The sequence below is a fragment of the Linepithema humile genome, chromosome 6 (genome assembly GCF_040581485.1).
Source record: "Linepithema humile isolate Giens D197 chromosome 6, Lhum_UNIL_v1.0, whole genome shotgun sequence".
Taxonomy (NCBI): domain Eukaryota; kingdom Metazoa; phylum Arthropoda; class Insecta; order Hymenoptera; family Formicidae; genus Linepithema; species Linepithema humile.
Genome location: NC_090133.1, coordinates 17,778,894 through 17,803,167, shown reverse-complemented (window position 1 = coordinate 17,803,167; position 24,274 = coordinate 17,778,894). Strand labels below are relative to the sequence as shown.

At 37.9% G+C, this 24,274-nt stretch overlaps 1 protein-coding gene and 1 long non-coding RNA gene across 4 annotated transcripts in view; both read left to right on the top strand.

Moving 5' to 3' along the window:
* Zip48C (Zinc/iron regulated transporter-related protein 48C) overlaps positions 1 to 4,771 on the top strand; it is a 39,677-nt gene extending 34,906 nt beyond the window's left edge. For all 3 annotated transcript variants that reach the window (XM_012371245.2, XM_012371244.2, XM_067357831.1), the window contains one exon: positions 2,157 to 4,771. In XM_012371245.2, coding sequence (XP_012226668.1) covers positions 2,157 to 2,235 — 79 coding nt within the window. In that variant the 3' untranslated portion in view covers positions 2,236 to 4,771. The remainder of the gene's footprint in view (positions 1 to 2,156) is intronic.
* Positions 4,772 to 14,735: 9,964 nt separating this feature from the next.
* The window catches only part of LOC105674776 (uncharacterized), a 40,522-nt gene continuing 30,983 nt past the window's right edge, over positions 14,736 to 24,274 (top strand). The window contains exon 1 of the long non-coding RNA XR_001101181.2: positions 14,736 to 16,299. This is a non-coding gene — a long non-coding RNA (uncharacterized lncRNA). The remainder of the gene's footprint in view (positions 16,300 to 24,274) is intronic.

Here is a 24,274-nt window from a genome sequence, read left to right as displayed (position 1 = left end):
CGACCTCTGTAAGCGCGTGCGATCCTTCTTCGAAGAGATCTTGGATTGCATTTGCATAAGTGCGCATCATTACGCGCACAATCCGGCTTCGCTTTTCTCCACACAGTTAGGATCGATATTTTCGAAATTTTGTCGTGATTACATTTGATATACAAAGCGTATTTATAGTCGATCCTTCAGAAGCATGCATTCCTTATTTATACATTTGTGTACTGTACAAATACGCTTATGTATATTATTAACAAATCTTTATCCTTTGAAGAACGATTATGAATACTGTTTCTAAATGCCACAAGTATCCGACATGCAATTCGCAATGTTTGTGTTATTATCGAGCTACTATTAGTTCAGAGCCGCACTTGCGAAATACCTTCTTTTTAGCCTCATTTTTAAATAAAAATTATTAAAAATTACGTCTTAGGCCATTCAAACTACTGTTATTTATAACGTTAATTTTGATTAGAAAAATGTTTTTCGCTCTTTAAATTATAAAGAAAATTGAGAAAGAATTGTCGAATTGTAAACTTAGTCACACTTGCTTAACCAAGATTATTAATACAACTGAAATTTGCACACGAATGTAATATTAGGTTAAATTGGAAGAGAAGGACGATCAAAGGAGTGAGTGGAATTCCTTCGAATTCTCTCGAGACTTCGGTACTTTCGCGGAGCGAGAAGCACCGGCAAAAATCGGCTCGGCTCGACTCGGCGCATTTCGCGGAACGGTCGCTCCTCGCGCAATTTGCATTTTCCTCTGCTCGGCGAAAAGGAACGCCTGCTTCGCCGATGATACCCATGCTTCGTGTTCGACGCGGTCGAGATCCACATAGGAATATTTAAATTTATTGCCCTGCCGAAACTTTCACTTATTCAGAATCGCATAATAAATTAAGCGGTTATTTCTTTCTGGTTATTTCTTCGTTGGTACCAGACAATTTTGATTGATATCGTGATGAGTAAAAAAGTATGAAAATTATTAAAAAATAGATTCGAGTAATTGATATTTGAAATATTTGGCACAAATATTCGGATGTGAATAATTTTTCAGCTGTGATCACAAGAAACCGAGAAATTTACCAAGTACTTCGAAAAATTAACGTCTTGTTAATATCATCTACTTCGGATTATGCTAAATGAGAAACAAATCGAATTAAGGATCGACTCGTCATTAGCGTGTGCGAAACACGACGCGATTGACTTGACGTGATGCCTTCGTTTCGCCGAGCGAGCGTCTGCAATGATGACAGGGAAGGGCGACATTGTTTCGGCTACTATTGCGATGAGACACGATAATGGCCAATAAAAATACAAATTTTCTGAGGCACACCGAAAGGAGGTATTTACAGCGCGGATATGATTGATGTGGTAGAACGCCCACCGAAATACAACGGCGCGTTTCGCCGGCCGTTAAAATTGATGGCCGTGTATAATTTACGAAATCAACAAGCCGTGACGTGCAATACCGGGGTATATACGCGCGGCGCGGCGCGAGTGTGTGCTTTGTGTGTGCTTAATCCCTACTTACTTGCCGCGAAAACCCTTTTATTTCTCGCCATCCTGGGGCTCTCTTTCTCCCCGGTCGTTGCCACGGCGCCATAGGCAGACAGAAAGAGAGAGAGCGACGATAGCGGTGGACGACGGTGCCAGTGCCGCCTTTTTAATTCCCCGCACCTTCGTCCCTCGTCCTCTCTTCGTCCTTCGATTTTTACATTTAATCCGCGCGCCGCTGGTTGCGCTAATTAAAATTCCCCTCCTGCCTCTTGCCGTTCATGCATCACGCCGCCACCAAATCGCGATGTTGCACTCGCGCAAGATAACAATTTGAAAAAAGCTTAAATGTTTAAAGAAAAATTTAAAAAAACACGCGCTTCTATCAATTTTCAGATGTTTCTTAGAGTTATTCACAATCTTGTTTTTTTTTTAATAGAGAATAAATGCAAGAAGTAACAAACCTTTTGACTACAGAATACAGAATACATAATTATTCAGCTAATTATAAGTGAGGTCTCGGAAAAAGAAAACGTAGACGGTCAACTAACTTTCAATATTGTAAGGAAAACTAAAACGGAACGTATTCTTGAATCTTTACTTGGGCAAGTTCGTGAGTCTGTGCTTGAAGTCCTAATGCGAGTGACTCGCATGCTTTCTGTTTACAGTGGAAACGGAAAGTTCGCCAGCTGGGCCGCCATCGTTGGTTTCCTGGTGATGATGTCCTTAGACGTTGGCCTAGGTTAAGGATGTCGTCTCCTTTTATAGACCTTTTATAGACGTTTAAAAATTAGGTATCAAAATTATATGGGATGGCGATGTGCAGTTTTCGCAGACAAATATTTCCTCAATTGCGGCATTTATTTTATGGAACAATATTGTGTATTTTTTCCCTCCAAAAAAAATCGAAAATTAAGTACTAGCTTTTTAATTCTATCGTGTCGTTTCTCATTCGCAAATCTAAACCTATCGTTGTTATTCGTATTATCCATTCGTATGTTTCTGATTATCATTGTTGTAATCTATCGGTAGGTTCTTCCTTAATGAGAGGACACAGTTCATATCATTACATTACGCAGATCCGCTTGCATCCTTTTAAAACGAAACTCTCTGGGAAAAGTACGACTTTCATAACTTCTTATATGTCCCTCGTGTGCGCAATCACCTACTTCATTCTCGTGCCTGGAAGGTAAATTTATACGCATGTTTATTGCGTTACAATGTGTCCTTTCTAATCACAGACTGCGCGCACAGATTTCGTTCCTATAGCGATGTGGCGTTTATTCCGTATCCACGTAACGAGATTGCCGCTATAAACGTTAACATAAAACTAGAGTACTTGGCAGAATCCGACGCACGTCTCTTGTCAATGGTGCTTCCTTAAAAAAATTTTAACTAAATCAAATACATAATCCTTATTAGTCTCTCCAATATTGTTTAATCAATTCAATTATCCGAATTATATATAGATATAACGTATTCAAATTCTAGTTTTACAATTTATAATAAAGCAGGATAAAAACACAGAAATAACGTATCAATAAAACACGATCGAAGCAATTAATGTCGCTTTACAATTTGCAGACGAATATTGTACAGTATATGTTGTATAATATACATACATAGATATAAGAGGTTTATGCTCTTATCTTCATGCGCTAAGACATTTTCGCATTCCGATGTACATAGGTTTCTTATACATGTAACATCCATCCTCAGCACGCACGATACGAGCGTAACGTTCCGTTTTTATTATTAAGAGCGACCGCGAGTCGATATTCCTCGATGCCTGTACTCGCAGTAATTGAAAGGTACAGATCGATCATTGATATCCGATTTCCGACGCTGTACACTTATGTAAGATATAGAGACTATATTTTGATACATTGTCGATAGACCACTGAAGTATTAGCAATATACGTGTGTACCGATTCACGCATATGTATATAAAATCGTGATATAAAAATAAGATGTGTGTGAAACATTGTGGATGCATTCTCGTGCAAAATAATAACTTCGATACATGACAAATTGGTTCCTACAAAGCAGACTCAAATTTTAAAAAGCAATACGATTGTCAACATTAGTATCAACATGCTGATAGTGTCTAATAATTAGTTTTACTTTGGAATTTTGTGCATACATCAACGACCAATTTTTAATTGATTTTCACTTTTGCCATATGTAACACTAACACCTTGTTTTTATATTTATATGTTTAGAATCATAGAGTATATTCCTCGTACTAATTTCATATTAAACAGGTCGTCTGGATTCGTTGATGTCGAGAAGCATCTTTCTATATAGCATAATAGCATCTCAATCATTTTAATTAACGCTATCTCGCGATAGTTTTAAAAACTGCCATTTGAAGCATTTATTAATAGAGTTTAGTTACTTCTGTGAAATTCACACATCATAAGACTAAAATTGTCAATTCAAAAGTCAATTGTATCCTTTTTCAAGACATTTTTGCTATCGTTCCGGGAATGATCTTCTCGACAATCTTTGATCCGGACAATCGGTACAGTTACTATTCAAAGAGTACGGAAAACCATCTACGCTCGGTTTATATTAAACCAGTGCAAACGAGCATCAGCCGTTAGAAGCTTCGATAATGGAAGCGAAGGTCGTCTCGATCAATGTCGACGGCACGACATCACGTCGGCGATTGCGACGCGTGCCACGAGCGGTGCTGTAGCGAAATGTATCGTCTGTAATTAATATAATTGCGCAGATCATGTGATCACATGGATATAACATTGTATTATACTTTAGATAATCAGTAGAGTCAATTGTAAAATTTGTATGACCGTTTATGTAAGTTGTTGAAATTTACGCCCACCTGCGGCTTGATTGATTAGTACTTGATGCACAGAAAATCTATATTGACAGAAATAATAAGATGTTTAAAAAAATACTTTTTAATCGCGAATATAAAAGAATATGAAAGAAGTGTGTAGAACACAAGTGAAATCTTTTTGATAATTTTTACAATTGAAAGCTGCGGTTAAGAATTTTTTTCCCCGATTAAATTAGGTGCCTTCGTAACTTAATTAGGATTACTTATGCTATTTTTCACGGCAAGAAATCAGTGCAATTCGATGAATTGACGGAACGGAAGTAATAATCTTATCCGTTTATTATTGTTTTACTACAATAAAATTATTAATTTGTCTCAAAAATTATTCTACATTAAATATTCAAGAGATATTTATTCGTCACAAATGTTATAGCTAAATGGTTTACAAAGATATACAATAAAAAAGTGCATTAAAGCGTATGTAATATCGTATGTAACACATCCACGAATTTCCATCCTTTTCTACTTGAGATTAATTTGCTAATTGTTTCCAATATGAAAAACAATATGTATTCCGTAACAATCCCGCTCCCGTCACTTTATCCGACATAATAATGAAAATTTTTCACCTCTGTGAAGTTGACCCCCATTTTTTAAATTTAAGAAAAAGAAGAACTCTAATCATTTTTTTCAAATTTAAAAAATGGGCCAATTTCACAGAGGTAAATTTTTTACATAAGAAATAAGAGATCTAGAAATAATATTTCCTTTGAAAAGTAATCGATCCGAGTGTAATGGGTGGTATTACACGAAGAAGGAAGAAGAAGCACTTGTCGTACGAGCGAACGTCGACGGTAAGTTACCCGAGCTCTCGCTGCCGCTCAGACGCGGTAAAGTGACGGCGCGCGGTGTCGGTGCAGTGCGGCGCATCCCTCGCTTCGCGTCTCTCACCGGAGTTGCATAATCCGAGGAGAACCGAGACATGAATGGAGCTGAGCGGCGTGCAACAAGGACGACCACATCGCCGGTTTAGTTTCTCGGTGCGAGTGCGAGCGAATGCGCGGTGCTGCAAGTGGTAGGGCGCACTGACCGAGAAGGATGCCAGTTCGGGAACAGTGGCGGACTTAGGATTAGATTCGGGGTTGCTCTGTGCAGAGCATTAAGATGTGAAATATCGTTTTTGATGGCATTTCACATTTTAAGGAAACAACAATTGCATAAACCGTATGTTGCGTATAGAAGATTCCATAAAAGTATTCCATTTTATGGATAAATAGTAAATAAAAATATAATGAGATTATTATATTTTTGTAAAACTATATATAAAACGAAAGATTGAGAAAGTACAATAAAATTACATTGAGTTAATTTCTTTCTGACGGAATAACAAATTTTTTGTTTAAAGCATTTTAAAATCTGTTTGTTCTATAAAGGATAAACAATAAGACAAAAATAATTGCATGAATTATTTAACTATACTTCAATTTTATAACTATACTTCACATAACATTGTTGTGACAAGAAATATGAACTGCCTAACCCTTTTTGCAGTTTAAAATAATATGATATTTGTACGAGATACGCAACATATTTATACGAAGCAATATATTATTACGAAATAAAAGTAGAACCAGCTTTATATGTTACTTGTATAGACATAGTATTTCAAATATTGTATTTCGATTCGTTTAAAAAAAAAATATATTGGTTAAACTAGCAATATTATTGGACCTGTTAGAGTCTATTTTGTTCAATCAGACTTCCAGCATTCGTTGTCAACTTTCTTTCGTTAAATGTAAAGAAGCATAATGTAAAAAATGAACCTAAGAAAAACCTCTGTAAATCTTGACTAGATAACTTTAAATTAACATGCTTAGACCAGTGCGATGTGTGAATCCGCCACTGTTCGTTGCAAAATCGAAAGAGCGACGAAGAGAACGAGCGGCATGAGGCGAACAGAAGTGACGCAGTGGCTAGCAGAGTCCAGCGGAGTAGAGAGAAGCGGGGAAGACGAAGAGGAGGCATTCCGGTGGAACGGACGGTACACGTCCGTTTCCACGTAGAGCGCGAGAGAGCTATATAGAGAAGTACACGGCGAAGAAGCGGACGCGCATCTGCCGCCGCTCACTCGCTCGCTCGCGAGCGGAAGACAGAAACGGTTGGTCATCGTAGAGGAACATGAACCGCGTTCCACCACGTAGGGAGAGAAAAGGGGACGAAAAATCCTAGGAAGCGAAGTACGAACGAAGATGCAGATGCGTCCGCGTGCGGCGATCGCGTGGAATGCGAGGTGCGAAAGAAAGAGAGAAAGAGAGAGGATTTACTCTCTATTCAGGAAAATTAGCGTCCGTAGAGACGTAGACAATAGGATTCAAAATATAATTAGTGATACTTTGAAACTATAGAACCGGAAATGTATAGATATACTGCAATGCATAAAGAAATAAAAGCTAGTTAGCTCCGTTAAGATAGCAAGAAGTACAAACAAATAGAAAACTTTAATATTATAAATTTTGTTTGACGCCCAAATGATTTATACTTAATCTTAATTAAGAAAACTTTTAAAACACATTAATAGAAAAATGATATTTCATTAACATGGCTTTATGAATCTTTAATTTTCATATGTAACTACTAATTATATCAATAGCTTTATGCTATAAAATCTGATATTTGCTAATTGTTGAAAGCGAGAAATCGTCTCAAATTACGATCGAGTCGTGCAACAAAGAAGGAAGAGCGATAGGTAAAAAAATAGAGCGAAAAGATGGGACGAGGAGATGTCGTCGACGGTGCGGTAATCGGTCTAGCTAAAGAGGATGGTCACATGGTCGGTGCGTCGGCGATGCGCGCACAATCGAGGAACGGGATGGCGTGAAGCAGAAAGAGGGAGGGAGGGGGGTGATGCGGGGCGAAAGAACGGTGGTAGCGGCGGGAGGATGGGAGGCAGGGTGCAGTGCGTTGCATAGGAAAGCCGGGACACCGGCGCTGCATCCGCCAGCAGTCTCACAATGCACTTTGCCCTGTGCGCCGCCGCCGATATACCCGGTGCACGGCGCACGTGCAACGCGGCTCGATGACGGCTCGTCGTCAATGTGACGGCGCACGGTGACGACAGTGTGTTGTTGTTATTGTCTTGTTGTTGAACGGCGCGTATCCTAGATTATCCCCCGCGATCTGACACTTCCGTGTTTTTACCATGACCGCATTAATGTGGTGGGGACTCTATCTAACGCCGCGTTTAGTGTCAAACATGATCGTTCGATCGCGAATTCTTCTGCGACGTGCTGAACGTCGCGTTTAACCACGTCGATGCGAGAAGATGAGGGCCGGATAGCGCATTTAGCGCGAAACCTGGTGAAAACGCGGGCGATATTTTTTTATGCATCAATATTGAATTGCAGGAATTTATTGAAGAACAAGTCGCGAATATACTTTCCAAGTTAATTATTAATATTCAGATTTCCTATGAACGATCTACTTTAAGTTGTCTTCAATCGTTGAAATTTGCTGCTTACGGATACGCGAACGTCGATTTAGGAAATACATACATAACTAGCAAAATCGTGGTTCGCTGCGCGTCGATACGCAAGGGTGCGTCCTAAAACGAAACTCGGTTCTCGCAAGCATTAAAGCATCCACCCTAGGACATTGTCCTTTCCCTTCTCATTCACATTTCACCCATCTTGTTCATTCGGTCCGTTTATTCAGCGTATCAACGTAGACTGATCGTTACACAATTTGTCGTCACATTTTGTTTATTTCTCCTAACTTCTATTACGGCATTCATTATAATTTTTATCTTTTCTTCAGAGATGCATATATACGTATTTATCATTCTAAAGAATGTATGTTTACATTCTTTATATAATAAAATCGATTGATGTAAGAAAAATCGCAAAACATATGTACGAAAAGTTGTAAAAATTGCTGAGAGACTCGTGTTAAATTTTAAAACAATTAAGAGACATTGGAAGCCGTGATTACCTTGTGACAACGTAGCACAATCTTTTGACTTCACTGACCGTCCCCACCATTCCCACGTACCAACGAACTTCCGACAAAAAGTAATCACCGACCTCCATACCGGCGAGTACCGGAAGTCGTAGGAAGGCAATTGTACAACAGTATCCTGCGACAAACCATTATCAATCTAGCGAGCTAAGAATAGAAAAATTGACGACCATGTGTGAAACAAATATTTTTTTGCTAGGATGCAGAAAAATTGCACAATGCAATCTAGTAAGTACATTTTTTATAAATGTATAGTTTGCTTTATTTTTACTGCAAAATAGTTATTGTTTTTGCACGAGAAACTAAACAAGCACACCTTAGATTATATGCGAAGTATATAAATTAGTGGTGTTACATACAATAATACTAATGCAATGCAGTTTTTTATTCTAAAATTTTTTTTAATTTATAAAACATCTTTTCGAAAAAAATAATATTTAATTAAAAAAAGATGTTTTATAAAGTAAAACATCTTTTAGATATCTTTTATATCGCATATTAAATTTTAACATAATTACAGTTGTATCTACATTGTATCTATTATACTTTGTATGTCGTAAACGTAAAGTATGTATTATATTTTTCGCATACGCTTATTGCACACGCACTGTTATAGCGCTAAAAATTCTTTCGGACTTTCTTTTCTCACGAATTTTTGCCGTCTCGAAAGATCACATTGTTCTTTCTGTTTTAACGTTACGCTTTTTTCTTCTTTTTTTCTTGAACGTATACAGAGGTATGAATGCGTTATATTAATGACCGAGAACGCACGATAATTACCGCTACCTATCAACGACAAGAAATAACTAACAGATACTAACAAAAAACTAGAATTTTTATTTTTAATCAATATAAATGCCTTTAATTAACATGGCTGGTTGCACTGGTACCGATAATCATCTTTATACTTTTGTCGACAAAATCGAAAATCACTCTAGGAATATTATTAATTTAATTAGTTTAAATAGCTAAATTAGCTAAATGAAATAGCTAATAGTTAAATTAGTTTAAATTTATCCAGTTTGTATACTCACATTTCAAGTGAATAATTATGAATTACATTAACGATTCTATCTATTTCATCTACGAGATTAATTATGGTTTCAAAAAGAGAGTAAATTTGCAGAAACAATAAATTTAGTTACAAGTGAAATAATATTATATAATATAATTATTTATAAAGCAAAAATAGGCATTTATTACGAATTAATTTTTTTTTAAAGATATGCATTATTCAAAACGAATGATTCTCAGCGGAGTATAAGTATTAATTACTTATAAAAATTAAATAATATACTATCTTTATAAAAAGCAAATATCTCACAGATTGATCTTTACGTCTGTCTGAGGTATCCATCATTATGACATTATTCACATCATATCGAAGTTTGACGACTCTCCTGTGACTGTACATTTCTGTTTGTGATTTTTATTAACAAAATTTGTTATACGCAAATGTCACTAAATGTTAAGAATGCATGCAAAAAAGAAATCAACATTTTTCAATTTTTTGAATTATGTTTTGAAGTTATTAGGTAAAGATATTTTTGTAAATTTGATAACAAAAATTTCATTGAATTTTAAAAGAATAATTCAAAATTATAATTGAATAGGTATTTATAAGAAATTGCAATTAAGATATTTGTTTTCTAACAAGTTCTCCTTGAAAAGATGAAGTAACTCTTACGAAAATCTATGGAGCAAAACTACGCTTGGTCTATAAATTAGCCCCTCGTATAACGAAGTCCCTCCGTTCCTACGATAGTATTTGGCAGCGCACACACGTGCAAATTTTCTGTGCATGCGTTTTATGTCCGACAAGAGCGTATGGGTTTATATATAGAAATAGCAGCAGCGGAACAGCACCGGAAGCGAAGGAGTTCCGCCCAAGCCTGAAGGGTCACCGCACTTTGTAAAACGAGATTCAAGACCGCGCGCGTATCACTTGACGGAACTCAATGAGTACTATATTTTATTAAAAATTATAAGTATCATATCTCTAATTTGATATTTTACAAATGACATAAAAATATTTATTTTAATGGAACGTAAGATTACATATCAGAAAATGTGATAATTAATTAATAAAAGCAGTGACGTAGGAAAGCAAATAGAAAACAAGAATTTCAAAATTATTAAATTTAAAAATGATGATTAATTATACATAATCTTTTGCTTTATATAATCAAACTAACTGTTGCTCAAGAATGAAAAATCTTGCATTCATAAGAAACTTTTTATATTATAATGGCAGAAGATCGCAACAGGAATTCTGTGAAAACTATCCAGAAAATACTTAATATACAACTTATATTAAAAAAAAAATGAAACAGAGAGAATACTGAAAAAATTGTATTTTATATTTTTATATTGATTGTGACAAAACACAACTACTGAGGCTGAATTTAGGCAATAATTCAATTTATGAAAGAATAAGACGATGACAAGTTTAGGATTGATTATACGGATGGCAGGCAAAAAACTACCAAATCGCGCGCATCGTCCGAAAATTTACAGAGCGCGAAAAAGAGAAAGAGAGTTAACTCCGCGAGCGCATTAACGGCCACGTTTTTATTGCCGACGTCGCATCCTCCGACATTGCGCATCCGAATCGAGCGGAAGTCGTCGGCGCCGAGCATTCGTTCCGGAGGCGCGTATTAACGTCTTCTCGCGGGAGTAGGTAGTGTAGTAGGTATACGAGAAGAAACGGGCGAAGCCGTCGGTTCCTGTCGTTAACGCGCGCGCGCAGGCGTTTCCTCGCGAAACGCGTGACTTTATGAATGAAACCACTACGAGTGCGTGCGTGCGTGCGTGCGCGGCTTCTACGCGACGAGACGGTAGTACGCGTTTACTCGCCCGTTCTACGTAGGAAGGAAGTCGGGGCGGCGTAAATATTGTCCGCTCCGGCATAGAGAACGCGGAGCGACCACGGCGGACAATACTTGCGCGACAGGATGCTGCATTCAAGGAAGTGTAACTCTGTCCGCGCGAGCACCGCCGCCGCCGCCGCGCCGTCCACACCGGGGTGCCTTTAATTGCGCAATGCATCGTGCATTATTCATAGTTTAATTAGACATCTTCGAATTCCTGGCGATTCCTAATGAGCCCAGCGAGGTGAGCAGAATGATAGCCCGGCGAATTTCTTTTTTATTATCGCTATTTAAGCTAATTGGAGGGAAACAAAACAGTGAGGAATGTAAGCGTATTCTGTCTTTTTGAAATTTTAGCAAACTTTGAACGAGCATTTGTTCGAAGTATAAAATAGATAATATTTAGATAGTGTAATGTCGTTCTATCTTTTGAAAAAAAATTTTTTTTTTAATTCTTAAAGAACGCTATTCTACGCGATATATTCTAAAATTAATAGAAATTTGAAAAAAAAATTTTTGCCGCGGAATTAAACTGATACCTAGACATTCTTATATTGGATGGATGCTACTATTTTGGGACACGACTTATTCATCGGCGCAGCATTTCTGGTCCCGGCGGAACTTCGCATGCCCGTCCGTCATTATTTTAAGACTCTACTTCGATAGTCGCGAAAGCGCTTCTCGATACCGTCGAAGCCTAGATCCGTCCTCTTGTTTATTATTCATCGTGAATCGCTCGGTACATCGCGTCGCATCGAAACGGCAGTATACGTTTCGCTCGTCCGAAACAGTGTCATCCGGCGCAGCTTGGGCCGCCCGATGAAATTCTAGGACGACGACTGGCAGCGTTCTATTTCTAAATCTACTTCTATTCTCTATTTCTCAACCTGACAACGTCGCTACGACGAGTTTATACGTCTGCGATATTTTGAGGAAATAGGTTTCTATAGAGAGAAAGTACCTTACGATGCAAATATAACGTTCAATTTCACAGAATACTTAACTCGAGGTTAAATTATCGAAATGTTTAAAGTTGAAGAAGGTCTAGAATTAATATACAATGGAGCTTTTCTTAAGATGTTTTGTATAAAGATATTTAATTTAGTATCTAAAAAATTTTTTGCTTAAATTTTGACATTTTGACACCGTGTATATACATATATATATGCTTCTACTGTTTTTTCTATTGCACATCCTGAATTTCCTCGCTGCTACGCGATCCCATCGAGGAAGACTAAATTGCTCGTTTGCGCTAATGTGCTTGATATCATTTAATGGGCTGTTATGAGAACCGTTGAGTACGGATGAAATAATATGCTCTATATCTCTCACCAGAAAATTTTTGTATAATTGAATCTCTGACATTTGCTATCTATCAATTTTATTATTGTATTTTTAATTAATTTGTTTCGTTGTTAATTCAATTCTTACAAAATTATTAAGTTTTTAATATTTTAATAAAATTTAATTAAATTAAGTCATAATATCGAGTAAATTCAATATTTTAATGAAATTAAATCACAATACCGAGTAAATGCTTAAATAATTTATTATTATTTCTACACGGAAAAAAAGAATTCGATATCTGATCACTATAAAACACCGCGTCGTAAGGTCACCGCGAATTTCTTTGACAGTCCACCGCAGACCATACTAGAAAAAATATTTATCTGATTTTAAATATCGCTCATTTCTCACATCGTAAACCAAAGTTGGTTATTTTCTTCTATGCAGTTTACGATACTCACTACACGAAAATACGAGTACGCGTCTTTCACTTTTGCTAAAAAAACTTATAACTGCTCTTGACGGAACTCCGATGAAATTAAGTGCAATAAATAAATTAATTTACGTTTGTAAACGATTATATTATTTTATTGTATAGACATGTGTTGTCAACAGATTAGTGCATGTTTACTTTCGTATGACCGTGTGCATAATTTCGTGTCCGCATAAATTCCGATACTTCAACATGCTAATTTGCTCTCTCACGAACATTTGTAAATTAATAAATTATTATCCGATTAAACTCTCTACTTTATTATTCGATTAAATAATTAGCAGAAAAATGAATTTCAAATTTAATTTATTAACTTTTTTTTAAATTTATTACTGATTTTCATTACATGATGATTAATTAAGTTAATTTCTCTTTTGTCGTATAAAACTAATTATGTTGAAACCAATTGCATTAGCGTTGGTTGAATAGTTATCTCTACTTCGAGCATAGTATTGATTGTTGCGAATCTCATATTTATTTCTTATTAAACATTTCCGGCTTATCTTTTATTTTCTCGCAAAATATTAATTTACGATTCGATATATATATACACACACACACACACACACACACACACACACACACACACACACACACACACACACACACACACACACACACACACCTTTTTCATATGCATTATTCTGCCAGGTCAGTAACGATCGATGTACTATGAACTCTGATATTACTCCGTTATTTAGTTGATCATATTTTTATCAACTAAAAAAGCTCTTTTTTTAAAGTAAAAATTGCAACTTAAATCGCTAAATCTAACTTTTTTATTCCATTACTTGTGTTAATCACGATTGAATAATTTTTGAAATTTTTTGTAAAAATAGATAATAATTACGAACATTAAGTGACAGATATATGAAGTCTTCGCGAATATGGAATCTCTCCCCTATAAATCCCCTTCGTAGCTTAAACTCGATATATTGTTCCCGTGGTGAACATCCATGTCAAACATTTCTGCGAGAATGTAATCGTATTCGATCGAGCAATTAGCACCACGGTCTGGCGCGGGCATTAAACATTCGGCGCATTCCACGTGAACATCACGCGCATTCGTGAGCCCGTAAGAACGCCAATAACTGTGACAGACATAATCGCGTATTACTGTCTGCGACTACGTGTAAATGCGCGATACGAGCCGACATAGTCGCCGAATCGTGTCGGCAGGTGGGTACCCGTAGGATTTCACCGCGTTTCCACGAACACGATAGAGACGATTCTCGAAATCAATGCGCTGAGAAACAAGCGAAAGATAATAAAAATATCAAAAGTTTTATTAATAATAATTCGGGAATATGAAATTTCCAATTATATTATGCAGATCATATCTCTTTATTTCTAATAAAAGAATCCGTAAATTGCTTATCGCATATCGATACTTTTTCACATATCTCCCTTTCTCCCTCTTCTATTGTAAATTTTTACGCGAGTATCGCCGTCATTTGCTTATCGTTTCTGCAGATTAGTGCAGAACAATGGTCGCATTTTTGAAATCGTTTCTTCATAATTCATGAGCTTGCCACGGTCAGCGCTTGCTCGGCTCACCTCACCTCGACATTGACTTCGTGCAAATTACATTTCATTGACCCAGCATTCTAGTTGTTTTTTGTAGAGACAAAAGCTAAAATCTGGCCGTTCCAGACTATTTTTAATCAAGTAAGCTTAATATAACGTTCTTTGAAATTGCAAATATTAAAAATGTGAAACACTAAATAATTACATAGTAATTAGATCATGAATGAATTACAAAAAGATAATTGTATTGATGTATAGTAAATTAATGAAACATGGATTATCACATGTTATATATAAACACATATATAGGACATATAAGATATATATAAAAATTGCAGGTTTTGGTCATTATTTTCTATTTTTAATTCTCGCCGCGAAAAATATGCGACTGCTATTTCAAAAGCTTGCTATGCTACTAGAAAATCGTGCCACGGGTTTCAGTGACAATATCGTGATAACAATTTAGTAACGCAAATCGCAATATTTTTGCTTTGCTTCACGTAATCATTAAACAATCGAATTAGTAATCTAAAAAAATATCATCTAATATACGTTGTGATTTAAAAATATAAGTTACAAATATTTAATGAGGACTCTTTTTATATAATATTCTGTAACCAACAATTTCTACTATTTATCACCTTCGTAAAATTTGTGACAAAACTTTGCGCCATAATAATATTTATGCCATACATTTAAATGGCCAAGAAGCTGACAGTGATATATATTATCCATAAACGTTATGCTCTATTAAATTTGTGAAGTTTGTACAAAAAGATTAATTACGTGTCGATACAAAGTTCGCATCATTGCATAGCTCATTTATTCTGATATTAGTGACATAAAATAGACACTCGACAATGGTACACAGCATCGCGAGTGTTCTCGTCACGAAACACATGTTGCTTCTAGTTGAAATAGCAAATATCTATAGGCATTCATATACCATAAGACACGCAGTTCAGTATATATTCAAAAGTATCGTTAAAAAATACATTTTATATATAATTGTCCTGCTATTATTTAGGATGTATGCCCTTTTAAGATTTCTCTGCTTTGAAACAAGTTATCGGATCGCCCAAAAGATTTTCGTGAGATCGAGCTACCAGCATATGCCAGCACCCAAGCACAATGCTCAGTGTCTCCATATGATTTCCGTATTTTCCGACCTCGTGCGTATCCCTTCCCTCGCGTTGCGCGGCGATGTGCCGCAAAAGACGGCTGCGTGCGGGGCACAGGACGAGAAAGAGTGAGAGAGTAGGGAAACAAAACGAGACGGAATCACCTAGTGAGCGACGCGGAAGGGGAAAGACGGAACGTGCGAGTGAGGAAGCGAAAGAGTAGGGGATCCGCGAGCGATCGGCTGCTCTACTCAGTCCTCGTCCGTCTGCCAGCCGGTTATCTACGGCGGAAGCAGTTGACAGCTTGTGCCCTTTTCGCGACGCCGCTCCGGCTAAAATCGGCTGAATTTCTCGCTCCTCGCGCTTCTCTTCTTTTCACGTGTTATAATTCACGCGTCGTCCGCGTAAAGATTGCACGGGAACGACCGTTGACTTTGGAGGCACGAAATGTATTCCGTGTCACGCGCGACCTTGTCATCGTTCCGCGAAAATCGCGTAGTAGCGCGAGAGCCTATCGCGTCACTGTCGCCGCGGCTGCCATCTCTATTTTTCCGGGATCATTTGGATTTCCCACGACATGTTCGACGACGAGGCCCCCCCAGTACTGACGAGACTCGACAACTACGAAGACGTGGAATCGCCAAAGGAAGGGAGACATCTCGATGGCAACTGTCATTATAGACGCCACGAATAAAGGTACATATAGGTCAATAATGCGCTATTAACGAACGAGAAAATGTTCACTGCGAAAAAGCGCGATTCGTTCCTCGTCCACCGAAGTACCGTCACTACTTTTTTCGTAATGTCAATTCAACATCGTAAAAAATTGACAAATCGTTGGCAAATAAATGAACAAGCGAACGAATGAACAATCGCGCGTACGTATCATTCCTATGTAAATTGAAAGGAATCCTTGTAATTTCGATAAATTTAGCGATTATTGCGTTATTGTCGTAGCGTAATAAAGCACACTGATCACTCTTAAACAGCATTGTAATTTAAGATTATATTTAATTTCTGAAAAGCATATTTAAACTAAATGATTTTTAACAATACATTGTTAAAATATTTTGAGGACATTGCTTTAATTACAATTTAATTAAAAAAATATTTAACTCATTGAAATCCTATTGTTGCAAATGGGCTTTTTGTATGGTTATAAAATTATAAAAATATATCGATATTGCATAGATGTACGTTAAATGGAAAATAGCGACATGTGACACGTTATGAAACTAAATTACCTATGTTGAGAATTGTGTAGGAACGTTCTTATAGAGGACAAAGCTTGAAAACCGTTCCGTCTAAATGGATCTTTAGATCGGTGTCAATCGCAACACTATACGTGCTAGTTTGCTCATATAATTGCAAGTCGCTCTCGATTAACATACGCGATTTTTATATATGTATATCACGAGTAAATTTGCGCAAGTGAACTCACCAGTACAAAGGAAAAACTTGTGAATGGATGTAACTGTACAAAACACGGCCGACTTCTAACACAACGTTCGATCGATCCCACTCTTTCGCTTGCACATTTAGAACTGACGTTAATCATTGATTAGGATCTCGAAAATTAACTTCACGATATTTTATAAAGATTATATTTGTGTTACATAAAAATAGGGAAAGAAAAAAGTTAATAAAAAATAACTACGGATTATTTGAATTTAGGAATATGTAATAATGATGAGCAATGCATTCATTTTTTTGAGGATGATTGAATATGCAGGTCAAGGATCGGGGAATCTTATCGTGAAATTATATCAGACTACGTTCCATTGCTCATAAATCATACGTGTAAATAGAAATGATTAATAAGCATATATGTAATATACAAAATTGAAGAAAGAATTAAACTAGATTGTAAAGAAGAAAGCGTATAAAGACTTGAAAAATATAGTAGTGGATTATCGCGCCAATTGTGTGGCGTTATTACCGATTATCAGCAACTAGGTACAGACAGTTAGGTAGATGGACAGATAGACAAGCTTAGTCACACTGGCTCTTTGCATAGCTCTTTGCAAGGCTTTTCTTAAGTAGTACAATCTACAGCGAAACTGCATTAATTATAGATTCCGAGTGACGTTTTATTGCTTTTTATTCTTTTAAATAGGATAAACTCGAATAAAGCAAATCGATTTTAATCAACTTAAACATAAATGCTGAATAAAATAATAGCTGTTATAAGGAAATTAATTATTTTTCTACAACTTGTTGAAAGTGCTATTATCTAGAATTACAAAAAATATTGAGCGAAACTTTTGAAGTCTCTACATTTGTTCGAACTTAAGTGAAAGGGAAGTATAATCGAAAACAGGGCCAGCCCGGCGAGAATGCAACAGATTCGCGCGGAGCGACGAATGCGGCGAACATACTTTTATTTAGACAGTTAGCCGTTGATCGAACAGTAGTTTTCGATGTTCTTCGAGCGAGGAGAATTAACAACTCGACATTCAAGCGTCCGTGAAGAATGAGCGATGAGATCGAAGAGGTGAACGCACTGGAGCGAAATTTACGTCAGGCTTGGTGCCGCGTACATTGCGGTATGGGTACGCGTGCGTGCATGGGATCGTTTGATCTTTGCGAATGACGCGAATGAATCTGTGTATTATTAAATAGATAACGGTCATAAATTCGGTCGGATTACATAAAGGCGCAAAAGTGCATCTTTAAGGTCCGACCGTTCTATTTCTGTGCCGGCGACCGAAGCGTACGTTCTAGAGCAGTGATGCTCAACTGCATTCCCGGTCTCTTCTGACGGAGGCGGAAGTCGTCCGGTGTTGCTCGCCGCTGCAGCGAATACCGATCGATCGATCGTGAAATCGCACCGCGGAATTCGTAGGAGTTGTAGCGAATAATTGTGTAGCTATTTGTTTAATTAGCACACCAATTTCTATTTAATAATCTTTTAATCTGGTTTATTTCTTAAATATTTCAATTTTTTGATTTGCAAAACAGATTATTTGGAGGAAACTTTTTGCCATTTAAAATTATCATGAGTAATTAAATAATATATTGTTGTGTAATATAGACGCTATATAATACTTGAGCGTTGTATTTAGCTCGCGAAAGTTTTAAGATATTGCACGGAAAACTTTTAGGTGATATCGAGCAGACTTTCAACAAGTTTAATTGGTACTTATAACAGTATTTGTTGAATTATTCCATGAAAATGTAATATTATTCAATTATTTTTTATCTTTTCAACGAAACATTTTAACGAACATTGTACAACAAATGATTTGTAGCCGCCTATAAACGAAGATCCTAACTCGATTCCGCTTCAATAGCTTTTCGCAAATTATCAACGTAACGATAACGCGATAGTCGTTCTTAAAACGTGCGACGCACATAATTCGGATAGTGCGTAAAAACCACAGGTCGTTTCCGTGATTTGATAAGAGTGCCCGATTAGAGAGCCACTGAATGGGTACGGAATAATACGTGTGTTAGCAGTTATCATCGGCCGCGCTCGCTAGCTCTATTTGCTTTTTATCAATGTTGCGCGCGATAATTTCTTCTTCAAATTGCGAGAGCCACAGTCGACTACGAGCTTTTCTACGCACTCGCACAGACATTATCGCGCCATCCTTTTAGCGTGACACGTCAAATTAATATGCACAGAAATTATCATTTAGTATCAAAACTGATTTGAATAATTTAAAGGAACAAAAGATTGTTAAACATTTTGATATAATGTTACTAACAATAAGCAAAACATTATTGTATGTCTCTTGATAAATGAACGTATGATATATAGCGTAAAATAAATGATAAAGAAGCGATTTTTAACAATAAGGAAGGCTGTTAAAGAAAATAAAGATGAATAGGAAGAAAAAAAACAGGACTAATATCTCAAGAAAGATAGATATTCGCATTAAAGGAAGAGATTGCACATATTCACAGAGCGCCACCGACGAAAAATATCTTTGCATGAAACGAGTCTAAGGTCTTCCTCTTTCTCTCTTTCTCTCGCGATAGAGATTTTTCCGCGGCGCCACATTATTGGCAGACGTCCAAACGAGCCGGCAGCCCCGTGCCTTGTCTATTTTCGTTGATTCCAATCTTCCTGAAAAGCCAGCCCGGCAAACGGGTTGCGCTTGCACTCGATGCACCTTCCGCCAATGGCATTTTAGCGGTCGCCGCTACTGCCGTCGCCTCGGCGGTGTTATTCTATGATGTACGATTAATATCGCTATAAAGATGACGATAATCGTGTCAAATCAGTAACGCCGCGTTTAACGGACGTTGCGCATAATAAAGAAACGATGTTTCGCCAGCTGTGTATTCATCTCGCCGATTCCGTTTGGAATAATCGCGATATTCGAATGGATTTTATTGCACTCGCGAGATTCTTTTTAAAAATAGAACGAGTCATTTGTGCTCGCACGTCGAGTGGGAGGCAGGACAAATGAGCAAAACAAATCGTCATATTGATGTCCTACTGGCATTTGCTAAACGTCATTAAAGTCGCGTAATGGCTGCAAATATTTCCGTCGAGAGGAGAGTTCAATAAATTGCAACGATGCGATTGTCGATTGTACAACTCAAATTGTCCGAATAACCCATTTGCGAATAATTCATCATTTTTATTTCTATCAGCTGAGATTGTATCGATGCCATCAGCATTGAAAATTAAAAGTTTTCTACGAGTTAAATCTTGTAACTGTGAATGCGCTGTGTAAAACCTCTTTTCAAACTTTTTTACCGATAGAACATCATCTTTTTCTTGAATTAATTGGAATTTCACGTAACAGGAAATTTAAGTTCAAGCTTAATCGTCGAAATACTTAACGTGGAAGATTAAAAGTATTTGTGACATATAATTATAAATTTGTCATGAATTTTAGGAAGATTCAGTCAATTCGGAATGTAAATATATTGTTCTAGGAATAGTTTTGACTTGTTTTAGCCGATGCATTTATCCGCTTATCTCCGAGTAACAAAGTCCGAAATCATCAACTTTGATTTACGTGCGGCGGTGACTCAGAAGAGAGAAAGAGAAAATGAGAGTGTAAGAAAAAAAAGATTAAAGGAAGCATTCTCCTCTTTGGAGGGGCGCTGACTGGTCTGCAGCCAGTCTGAGAATCGACGTCTTTAATTCGCACATGTGACTCAAGTGCCTTCTTTCCTGTTCTCTCTCTCTTTCTCTCTCCTTGCTTCTTCTCGATCTGTCTCTCACTCTACCTGTCTGTCCACTGTTTGATTTGTTAGTGAATTTAAAGTACCACTCGTAAAAGCCGTGCGATATCTCGTCTTCCATAAATTGAGTAGCGAGAATATTTTCAGTATTTCTATTTTTAACAATCTAAATTTGTGACTTATTTTGAAAGTTCCGTTCCATAGATTTATCATAGCTTTAAATAAACTTAAATTATATCGTTCATTTCGTGTTTATTTTTAGGATTAAATTTAAAAAATTACAAAGTTTTATATTTTCTTTTTAAAAAGAAAAGGTGAATTCTCCTCTCTATCTACTTGTTTTTTGTAACATTTATCGTTATCGTTTTTAAGTAACAATAACTAAATGAGAAAATTTTGCAAATAGCATGTAATATCAAGTTCAATTTGAATTTGAATTTTATTCTAAGCAGAATCAATCTTTATCGGTTTCTGTCTCGTTCTTTCGGCGCCACCGCCCCGATCACTCGTTGCACGCACCAACGCTTCTCCCTCCGTGCGGCGTGCGGCATGCAACAGGTATCCTGACGTCACATCGTTAGGACGAAGCGAGAAAGAGCTAGCGCGAGGTTCTACCGACAAAGACGGGGCGATCAGATTAGAGATGTGCCGGCAGAGGAAATACGCGCCGGGAGAGAGAGAGAGAGAAAGAGAGAACTAGAGCGCAGTGGGGACCCTCGAAGAATCGCACGCACATACGAAACTCGGCCTGCACATGACTTCAACGTCGGGTGAATCCCCTGTCTCTTTCCGTCCCGCGAGTGTCTCATCCCGTCCGCCGCTTTGTTGGCCGACGAGCTCCGAGCTTAACTCGAACTGAGTTGTGTCACCGCGACGCGCTGTATTACGAGGCTGTTATTCAACACGCGCGCGAAAATATGCGATGAGCGATGTTGTGTGTGTTGATGCGTACTTATTTACGCGGACCGACTGACCCGAAAAATTAAACCGCTGATCGGTTTATATGTACAGAGATTATATGCACGGAGATATCAATAGAAACTAGATCACGACTATTGCTTGAACGAGATATTTTTTAATTAACGCCCTAATTTCCGTTTAAGTAATAAACTTTTTAATTTTTCTCACCGCGCTATCTCTTTGCATGCATACGTGTGCATTTCCGCGCGCGCGGTTCTGTTTACAAATTCTGCCGGTCTCGTCGGGAGTCAAGTCCGCCGACGTGTCCGTTACTGTAATTCCGCGAACTACTTTAACAACGTCATGAATCACGGAATGACTCCGTGCGTCGTAATGTATGCGCGCAGAAACGAGAGATAACAGGCGCTGCCATTATTTTCGTATGCGATTGCTATTCCGGACGTGACGCGACTATTGTCGTTCGTGCGAATTGCTTTCAACCGATAGTAACACATATATCGATAGTTGTGGAGACTAGTAAGGGTGAATCGGATTAAGATTAGAAAGTTCTCAGAACAATTTATAAATATACATAAAGTCCTGCAAGAATCGATCCGTTTCAAGTCTGCGAGTTCGACATTCGCTCGACGAATAATATCTTGTATAATTTAATAGAGCGTTCGCGTAAAAGAACGAACGATCTCGGACATATCAGCGCGAGTAAAACACCCGTTCTCGGAACAAAGCGTGTTTTGCGTGCAAGTACATGGCTGCGTACATGGAATAGCGTATGTATATACAGTAAGTGCAGTAGACCGACCCGTCTCGTCGTGGCTCAGACCTTAATGACGTCATTATCTCTAATTAGAATTCCCATAGTGGTAACCGGCGGAGACGCCCCGTTATACCTAAGGATTCTCGCAATACTTGAATGGTATTGCGATGCCTTAATGCTAAAAGTATCCTTGCACGCTTCATTTCCGACTAAATCAGATATATAATAGATACAGAAGTTTCAAGAAGCGATGTCGATTAAAAGCCATCGGCGTCTCCGAAACGATGAATATGCAAACAATTCCAAAGCAGTTTATGTATTTTCGCGCAACGCACATATTATTTATAATGCGCGTTTGAATTTTATTGATGGTTGCGGAAATGCAGTGCGTGCTCGATTATCATAAGCGACATTGCGCAATATCATTACTTTTTGAAAAAAGATGTACGGCATACAGCACCGTCATCTTTATCCTCGGCGTGCCATTAAAATCTGATGATGATTTAGCGCTTATTACCGAGAACTTGAGGAAGTTGAAATATCGACCAGTGTTAGCGAATTCTTTCTCTCACTCGGATTATAGATCGTGTAAAACGAACCGCCGAGCATAGTCCGCGCATGATAGCGCACTGGTAACGAGACTCGTGTATAGGATAAACTGCGGATGAGCAATCTGGCTGTGACCAATCTCCAAGCGTGCGTCGCGCGCTCGCAGTTACGTCATTGCAAACGCCGTCTCTCTCCTTCTCTTTCTTTATTTCTCTCTCTGTCTGTCTTCCTCTGCAGGATGTAGGGATAGAAATGGATCATCGCGGAAAATACTCCTCTCTTCTCTTTATACTCTCTTGTTACACGCGCAGAAATTCGTTCATAATTCATCGTCGTCGTCGCCACCGCCGTCGTCTTCGTCGTCGTCGTCGCCGCCGCCACCGCCGCCGCCGCCGCCGCCGCCGCCGCCGCCGCCGCCGCCGCCGCCGCCGCCGCCGCCGCCGCCGCCGCCGCGAAGGTCGCGTGGAAATTAATTTCGGTCGCGTTCCTCGTTTCTATCGTTCCGCTAATTCGATCCGTCCGATCCGATAACGGGTGTCACAAGAGAGAAAAAACGCAAGCTGTGCTGGTCAGAGTCGGACTCGCACGCGAGAAAAACCGGTGTCAGATGTCGGTGTCGCATAATCCGTGCGAGTCGAGTATCCTCAACTATTGCTCTGTGCAATGCGAAATTTAACCCTAAACTTGAAATACCAAGGAAGTAAACTTAGAATTAAATTGTGATAGAATTCACAAACTTGATGAGGGAAGCAAAATCTTGCAGCTTTTAATACAATTTTTTGTGTTTATTAAATGTTAATTAAATAAAATACACAATTATTTGGAAGTGAAATTTGGAGCATTTAATTAAAGAACATGTTTTAACAACAAACAACAAACAATTATAAGACTCGGCAATAGCCTTAAAATAGACATAAAATAGACTATACTTTATGTATTTATGTATATTTTATGTGTACTCATTATAATTGCCAAGTATATATGTATATACATATGTTTAAAAAAGTTTATAGTTCTTGCCGTCCTATTTATATTGCTCTGAGAAGGATAGTTCGTGCTTACGCATCGAGTATGATCGTTTACGCGTAGATGCTGACGGTATTTGCTCGCTTAGGTTTTTCACGGAACCGCGGATGACCGACGCAACGGCTCGTCTCTCTTTTTATTATTCTCCGTATCGCCGCGTTCCCGGGGTCGCCTGTCGTTGGCGTCCGCTAACGTCACGCAACAACTATGTGCGCGACACACCATTCTTGGAGACGTGCGACCGAGATTGCAAAATGTCTTACGTTCGTAGTTTGC